General features: G+C 36.2%; 1 protein-coding gene across 1 annotated transcript; it reads left to right on the forward strand.

Moving 5' to 3' along the window:
- Positions 1–342: 342 nt before the first annotated feature.
- LOC133331166 (elongation of very long chain fatty acids protein AAEL008004-like) lies at positions 343–6,112 on the forward strand. The gene is made up of 5 exons (XM_061539562.1): positions 343–615; positions 678–755; positions 835–997; positions 5,681–5,817; positions 5,897–6,112. The coding sequence occupies exons 1-5, from the start codon at positions 343–345 to the stop codon at positions 6,110–6,112; spliced, it is 867 nt and encodes a 288-aa protein (XP_061395546.1).
- Positions 6,113–8,834: the final 2,722 nt, after the last annotated feature.

An 8,834-nucleotide genomic window follows, 5' to 3' on the forward strand; every position in this document is an offset into this window, starting at 1 on the left:
AACAACAACAATGCATCATTACGCACACTCACACACCTGGTTAGCTCAAGGGTGATCAGAAGCGTACATGAAACAAAACGTAACCGCAACCAAGTCCAATGCTACACTGAGTCTGCGTTTTAAATCGAATTGAAAAAAAAAATTAACGGATGAACGGCAAAAAACCGATGAGAATATAAAACAATAATAATAATTGATTTGAAACAAAAACAAAAAAAACATTGAACAAGTTTTGTTTTTGGCAGTTTCCAAAATGTATTTCGATATTTTTTGCGCAAAAGATTTATCTAAGAACCCACCGTCGTATTGCTTCATTTCACTTTCAGCCACCCATCAACGAAGATGTCAACGCAAACGATAATGTTTGAGAATTCCACCCGAACCTATTCGCAAGAATTGGAGGATCTATTAACGACGCAACGAGATGCCAGGACCAAGGATTGGTTTTTGGCCGAATCGATGCGGCCGCTCTTGACCATTCTGGGAGTGTATCTGTTTTTCTGCATTTATGCCGGGCCGCGAATAATGCGCAATCGTAAACCGTTCGAATTGAAGAATACCCTGATAGTTTATAATGCCCTGCAAGTAGTGTTCAGTGTTGTGCTCGTCTATGAGGTAAATAATTCGAAAAATAGACTATTATGGGGTCAAATGGTAATGAGTGTGTATCCTTTTAGTTTTATGTATCCGGCTGGGGTCATTACAATTACAAATGTGAAGCTGTGAGTTATGGCACCGATCCAAAATCAATGAGGGTAAGTAATTGCCGATATCCGTTTAGGGTTTCATAATTTAGAGCCCATTGATTAATAATCATATTTGTTGTTGTTGCAGATGGCAAGAGCCGTATATTTGTACTATATTGCCAAACTTACGGAATTATTGGATACCGTCTTCTTTGTGCTGCGCAAAAAAGATCGTCAAATTAGTTTCCTTCATTTGTACCATCATGCCTCTATGCCATTGGCAACTCTCATTGGTGTTCAATATTTTGCTGGTATGTATAAACAAAAAATAATAACTACTAAAAAAAGACATAGATCTCGTGAAAAAAAATTAAATCCGAAGCAGAGAAAGCTTCAACTAGGATTTTGGTGAAAGTTAATATTTTTGTATAGCTCCTGTAAATTGTATATAAAGTGGAGTGTGTGTTAATGGCCGGTTACCAAACTAAAAATGTGGTAGAATTTTTAGATTTATAAAGTGAAAAATCGGAAACAATTTCGATCAGTAGAAGATTCCTGCAGGTTCTAGAGCTGGTATTTTGGTACCTTCATATTAATCGTAGAATGTTTAGTATTGCAAATCCAAGTTTTGGTATAGCTTCCATATAACGGGTCACATTTATAGTCATACAGGCTGTAATTTGACATTCAGGGTTCTTTATAGAATATGTTTGATATATGATCATGTTTAGTGCCTGTATAAACGTCCCGTCCTATTTTAGGCAATTTGAAAGCTTTAGCCGCAATTTCCCATAGAAATTACTGTTATTTGGCATCCAGAGTTCTTGGAGGTTGAAGACCTTTTTTACTGAAAGTTTTCTGTATTTCGAAAATTTCAATACCATTTTCCAATGAATAAACAACTTCTTTCCAGAAAATGTTCAAGATAGGTCTACATTTGTACAAAGCTGTCCGGCTAACTTCCCGTGTCTGTAATTCTAGATTATCAGAATAGTTTAATTTGCCTCCACAGATGACCAACGCTTTGATAAAAAAAGTATCAGTCGGTGTTGCAGCCTATAGGTTTTCGTAGTTACACAAAAGTTTTATTATACGTTTTATAAAAGGTATATGGCTTTATAAAAAAAGGTTTCTGATTGAAATTTCAAATATAGGTTCACCCAAGTACACATTAATATAAATTTCCATAATTACCTAATTTAACAATCATAAGAACGAATTTTCAAAACACCCCAATCTCAGGATTCCAGGTCTATCGGTTCACCTATGTCCAATTTTTATCAAATTTAGTACCATTTAGTACACATTAGTAAACATAAATCTTTTGCATACCCCAATCCAACACCCGTACAGTGATCCTAACTCCAAATGTCAATATCAAAGCTCTATCCGTTCACCTAAATCCAAATTTCGCACCATCCCAATATTACACCCAACAACTTCCAATTTCAACAATCCAGCTCTATCGGTTCACCCATATCCAAACATATGTACATATTCAAAACTATGTACATATCCCAATCCTACACTCTGACGGTTATGTTTGTTTGTACCAAATATTGTACCATATAGTGGTTTTCGTACACATTTCAAAATTATCTCTTTAAATTGACCCTAATTTTCAACCTTAATTCGCATTCCACATTTCAAATTTTTAGCTCTATACATTCATATGGTACAAAATTGTACCGCATTTTGAACATTTTAGTCCTTTTCGCATACTTATAGTTCGAATGTCCAAAAAACTCTTTGCTACTCTCACGTTTCATATTTAAGAATTCTAGCTCTACCGGTTCGCCAAAAACAAATGGTACCATATTTAGTACTTTTCGTACTGTTCTAATACGAAATTTTTGGACCAAGAGGGACCATCACCCAAAATTTCAAGATTCCAGATTCATCCGTTTCGTCTGGGCGTTAATGAATCGTTAAGTTAGTCAGTCAATCACTTTACTCTTTTATAAGTATATAGATTGACCCTTTTTGGGGGAGGACGGGTCCCACCTTCGGACATGATCTTGGTTTGGTAAAACCAGAGCTCCGAAATGCTCGCTCGAATTCTAGTAAAGAGTGAAACTCGCTCGAATTCGAGCGGAAGTACTCTTGCGAGTAGAAAAAGTAAATAGAGTATACTCTATTTTTCTCTGCCACTCAAATAAGAGCGCAGGTGCTTCGCTCGTTTTCGAGTGGGAGTGAAATACGCTCGAAATCGAGCAGATTACACTCTTGCCGAGTACTCTTTTATTTTTATTTATTTTTTTGTTGTGATATCGTTGTTTTACTTGATGTTGTTTGTGTGCATTGTTTGTTTGTTTTGTGATGTTTGGTTTGCTGTACTGCTGGGAAAGCACGCATCAACAAGCTCGTTCTCTGCGTTCACTTTATGTAAGTCTGAAATAGTGACAGCAAGACGAACCAACCTCCAAATTGAAACCCTCGACAATATTTTGATATTAAAATTAAATAATGAACCACTTATGCATTCATGGGTTTTCTTTCAAACCAGCGCTTTTAATATTTTTGGAGAATACTTTTCCACATTTTTTAATGAATACCATTTTAAAAATTTGTATGGAGGTGTTTATGCTTTTAAAAAAATATTGTATTAATTAAATCACACGGTTGAATTCATTTTATAAATTGAAATAAAAAACATATAAAAATCTTATATGGTATAAGATTTTTATTTGTATTTCACATTTTCAGTAAACAAAATAATCGATCTCCCCACAGCACACAAAAGATCAACATCAAAAAATGTTTGCCTCTACACACACAAATAACCAAACAACCAAATTTATTTGTCCACTCGATTTCACTCTTAGAGTGAACTCATACTCTATTTCGAACATTTTGACTCACACTCTTTTTCTTCATCAAGGAGTACTCGCGAGCACTCCCAAACAAAATAAAAGAGTGGAGAGTATACTCCCTAAAAAACTCGTACTCTTTACTTACACCCACTCGGGAGTATTTTTCACTCGCGAGTAAAATCGAGCAAATCGGAGCTCTGGGTAAAACTAATAGGTTGTGCAAAGTTTGGTGAAAATAGTCGGTTCGCCTGATATTGGGTTTATAAATATTTGACAATTTTTACCATTTGTGGGGAAGTACCAGAAGAAGTAGACCAATGGATCCCACCTTTGGACATGATCTGGGCATGGTAAAGATAATACGTTGCACAAAGTTTGATTCAAATAGGACATTCCATTCACTTGGTATTGGATTTATAATCAATAATTATACATTTTGGCCATTTGTGGGCGAGATACCAGAAGTAGTGGACCAATGGGTCCAATTTTGGGACCTAATGTAAGCTTTGTAAAAATAATAGGTTTCACAAAGTTTGATTAAAATCGGATAGTCTGTTCGCATGATATTATAAAATGCATTTTTAGCACAATTTTTACAATTTTGTAGAAGGAGGTACTAGAAGCAGAGGATCGATATTCCCCATCTTCCAGACAGACGGACGGAAATTTGTAAAACGACTCCAAATTGTCTGAAACGGATTTGGTCCAAAGGAACATGGAGTCTAGAACCAATATTTCGATAAGGCACATTTTGCATATACCCTCAATAACCATAAGACTGGGGGCATAAATATGCATTATATAAAGCAAATGCTGAACATGGCAGACCTTAATATTTATATTAAATATAGATTTTGGCGGTGGGCTGGTATCTTCCCCACACACTATCACAGTATTAAAAAAATTTAAATATTTAATAAAAAATGCTCTACATCGACACTAGACCGTAATTACGTAGACCACCGCGAACCATACACTGAGGGTATATATCTGTCGGCCGCACTGATTCCAACAACCTCTCATCGGTGAACAGTCCAAATTATTAAAAGCTTTCCCTCACCGTGACCATTCCGCAGTCAAATTGTTCTTATAATATATGTTTGTAATAATTCCGTTTAAAGAAAATGGTTGTATGGCCAGGGAAACAATTTGGTGCTCCAAGGGTTTATGTCTCATTTAATCAATTTTTTAATTGTTTGAGAGCATTTTAACCGTTACCAAAAATCTATCATTATTTATTACTGATATCTGGCTCTAATGAGTTTGGTACGTTCGATTCCAAACCGCAGCCAAAAATCCAACAATATGTCAGCATGTTAAAAATCATGCATAACAAATCGTAAAGGTTATAATTAGAATAATATCTAAAAATTAGAATTAAATTCCCAAATCACATATTAATACGTTTCCGGTTTTTTTGTTTTTTTGAAACCTGTACTTAGCCACACAATTGGGAATATTTTCAGACGAAACATGAATCAAAACAAATTACCTACGGTATCATAGAACTTTTATTTAAATTTCTTTACAACAACAATCAAATACTAATAGCTTGAACAAAATTGTATTTAATATTTTGTTTTCTATTTTTGTTTTTTTTTTTTTCAATTATCACCTTTTATATTATTCAAGGCCATATCAATTAGTTCATTTATTCGTATTTTAGAAATCATCGATATTAAGTTGATCCCGGAACGAGGGAAGTCATATTATAAAACATGTTGATGGTTTAATGACATGAAATCGAAAAGAAACATACAAAGCGAAGAAATTATGAATTTTACTAGGCCTTGATACATCTTGGATACAGACCACATTACATCCCAAATAAAATGGTCCCGCCCCCTTTGATTTATTGTTATGGATTTAAAACGGCATATACGTTGGAACTTTTTACCGGATTATCCTACTTTATGAGGATTTATTTGACATATATGCAAATCAATTAACAATTCATTTTGACATTGTGGGTTAAGGAAATGCGGTTAAATGTAAACGTACTATAAGTGTTTTATCCAATTGATGTCATATTTTGTCTTATTTGCAGAAAATTGTCAGGGTTGTTCACACTAATACATACAAGTTTTGTGATTGTATTTATGTGATGTGAGAAATATTGGAAATATTTTGGATTATCTCTTGACAAAAATGTAATATTTTATTGTTCTCCCCGATTTTCAGGTGGTCAAGGCACAATTGTCTGTTTGGTCAACTCCTTCATTCACATCATTATGTACGCCTACTATATGTTGGCTGCCATGGGTCCCCAAGTTCAGAAATATTTGTGGTGGAAGAGATATATTACCATTTTGCAAATTGTAAGTATTTTGAGATAAACACAAAAACCACTGTGCAGTTTAACTGAAAAAAAAAATGAATTTTTTCATTTCTTTCCAGGTTCAATTTGTTATTGTCTTCATTCTAACCATACAAATTCAATTCCAACCCAATTGTGGCTATAACAAAATCATTGGCATTGGCTTGACACTGAATGCCACTCTTTTCATTTATTTGTTTTCCGCCTTCTACGTCGAAAGCTATAAGAAAGAAAACCAAAAGAAAATCGCCAATGGTGATGCTGCCCAAAAAGCTGCTGCTCTCAAACAGGAATAGATTAATTTTGTCATTCATCAATGTAGTTATAAATTCATTTTAGTCATATAAATATTAGATTTATAATATAAGTATGTATGTAATTGTACAAATAAACGATTGTTATAGAAAAAAGTTTACTCAACGATTTTGAATTAACCCTTTCAGTGTTTTTGTTGTGATTTTTCGATTATCCTATGTACCGTTATTATTGATGTTTTTGTTTTTGTAAAAAGACAGACGATACTGGCCGAGGGTTAAAATGACAATTGCAATATTTTCTAAACTATGTCCCTTTATATGATTTTAAATACAAAATTTTAGATTTTTATTCCTACAAAAAAATAAAAAAAATTGACACTGAAAAGGTTAATATTTTGAAGAAAGATCTGAGAATTTGTCTTCGTTAAAAATATACGTTTAAAGGAAGATGACAGTTATTCCTTCAGTATAATCTTATATGTAGTACATTTAAATTGTACTGGATTAAGGAAATACTGTGGACTTAGCTTGTTACGGAACAAGCGCGTCGGTCTTGTGCGCATCTTCTCCAATTTGAAAGACCATGCTCCGAGATGTTGTCGACTCCTTGGTCTTTCCATCTGATTCGTGACATGACCACATGACCTAGCCACCGTAGTCGCTGCAGCTCAACACGACTGGCTATGCCGATGTCCACGTATAGATTGTAAAGCTCGTGGTTCATTCGACGCCGATATTCACAGTCGACGCAGACACACCAAGTGCTGCCTCATCTGCTAAAGCAAGCACCCATGCTTCAGATCCATATAACTGCACAGGTAGTATAAACGTCTTGTAAAGTGTGAGTTTGGCTGGCGGGAGGTGACCTTGTTTCTAAACTGCCATAGTAGCATAGGCCATCACTATCCTTCTCCGAATTTCAAAACTAATGTCATTCGTTCTATGGCGATACCAAGGTATATAAAATCTTTAACTACATTGAGGCTGTAGTTCTCAAGTTCCGCAGTTGGTCCGAGTCTACTGGACGTCTTGCGCGTTGATACCATCGGCTTGGTCTTCTCGCCGTTTACTACCAGACCCACTTTGGCAGACTCCTTCTCAATTTTTATAAATATGGCTGTTACCGCTCGCAATGTTCGATCCATTATATCGATGTCGTCGGCGTAGGCGAGTAACATGTGTTGTTTGGTGTGCAGGGTGCCATTTCTGTTCACCTTTGCGTCCCGTATGACCTTTTCCAGCCGGATGTTAAAAAGATCTGACGATAAACTGTCGCCTGGTCTGAATCCTCGTTCGGTCCTTTCCGCTGACCCTGTGCCACTTAAAGTTATTCTGCATAGTCGTATTAATTTTGCAGGAATGTCGAGTGCGAATAAGTGGAATGTGTCGATGTGTTTTCGTGGAGTGAAAATCTGACCAAGGGTGGATTTGCCAGGTCTGAAGCTACATTGGTATAGTCCAATAAAGTCATTGACCATTGGCTTCAGTCGTTCACACAGCACACTGGATAGTACTTTATATGCGATGGGAAGAAGACTAATTCCTCTATAGTTGGCACATATGGTCTCCTTTTTTGTGCACGGGACACAGGAAGCTGAGATTCCAATCGTTGGGCATGCATTCCTCTTGCCAAATTGTACTAATGCATGCTCCTGATCAGCATCTGACCATCAGTCTTGAATAGTTCGGCAGGTAACCTTGGCTGCTACAAGATAATGGTCCGAATCGATATTCGCTCTACCGATCATCGAACGTCTAATAAACTGGGCGAATGCCTTCTTTCTATCACAACATGATCAATTTGATTTCTCGTTGCTTAATCAAGAGAAATCCAGGTGGCCTTGTGTATATCGAGATGCTTGAATCTGGTGTTAGCTGCCAATCACCCTAATGCCGTTGTCTGATGTTTCTTTATGAAGGCTGAATTTTCCGACGGTGGGGCCAAAAATATTTTCCCTTCCGATCTTTGCATTAAAATATCCTAGCAGAATTTTAATGTCATGGCCAGGGCAGCGGTCATATGCTGTTTCTAGGCACTCGTAAAATATGTATGTCTTTTGTCTGCTCATCTTTGTCTTCGGTCGGAGCATGGGCGCAAATAAGACTGATGTAGAAGAACATCGCTTTTATACGGATTATAGCAATTCGCTCATCTACTGGAGCGAATCTGGAAACGAGGTCTTTTATTCTCTTGTTAACCATAAATCCATAGCCAAATTCATGTAGGGCAATAATATCGGCTTTGTACTTCTTGAGTACATCCGCCAAAGTGATAATTGCGCCTGTTCTATACAACGTGCGCACATTCCAAGTGCAGATCGTAGTCCTTTATACAATTGCGGGACTACGATCTGCACTTTTTCGATCTTTGCTTTTTCATAGTAAGAGGGGGTTTCCGAGTGTGGGCAACTAACCCGACACCTCAACCCATTTTTTTATAGTTCCTATGGGTGAGCTCGCGGCACATATTAGATCACTATTTCAACGGGTGATGAAAATAGTTACTTCAGGTGACACCGCGGGGAGGTTAGTGTCCACAATTGAGATGAAAAAGGGAAAAAGGCCATGTTAAAGCCAATCAGAACCGATGCTTGGTACGGCATTCATTTTTCGCGATATTTTCATTATTTAATAAAAAATTGTAAAAATATGTCAAATAAGAAAATATAGCATAGTGCCCGCTACTTCGTATGCGGAAAAGGAATACAGAACAAATAAATAATATTTTATATTGAAATCGTTAATACTGTATAATTTGTTG

The sequence above is a fragment of the Musca vetustissima genome, unplaced genomic scaffold (assembly GCF_032173495.1).
Source record: "Musca vetustissima isolate MV318-11 ecotype Yass unplaced genomic scaffold, APGP_CSIRO_Mvet_v1 utg7633, whole genome shotgun sequence".
Taxonomy (NCBI): Eukaryota; Metazoa; Arthropoda; class Insecta; order Diptera; family Muscidae; genus Musca; species Musca vetustissima.

Bases quoted from the DNA above. Each gene is read 5' to 3' on its own strand.
- LOC133331166 (XM_061539562.1), top strand. From the start codon at position 343: ATGTCAACGCAAACGATAATGTTTGAGAATTCCACCCGAACCTATTCG. The intron at 616-677 runs GTAAATAATTCG...GTATCCTTTTAG, and splicing joins GTGTTGTGCTCGTCTATGAG to TTTTATGTATCCGGCTGGGG. The intron at 5,818-5,896 runs GTAAGTATTTTG...ATTTCTTTCCAG, and splicing joins ATATTACCATTTTGCAAATT to GTTCAATTTGTTATTGTCTT.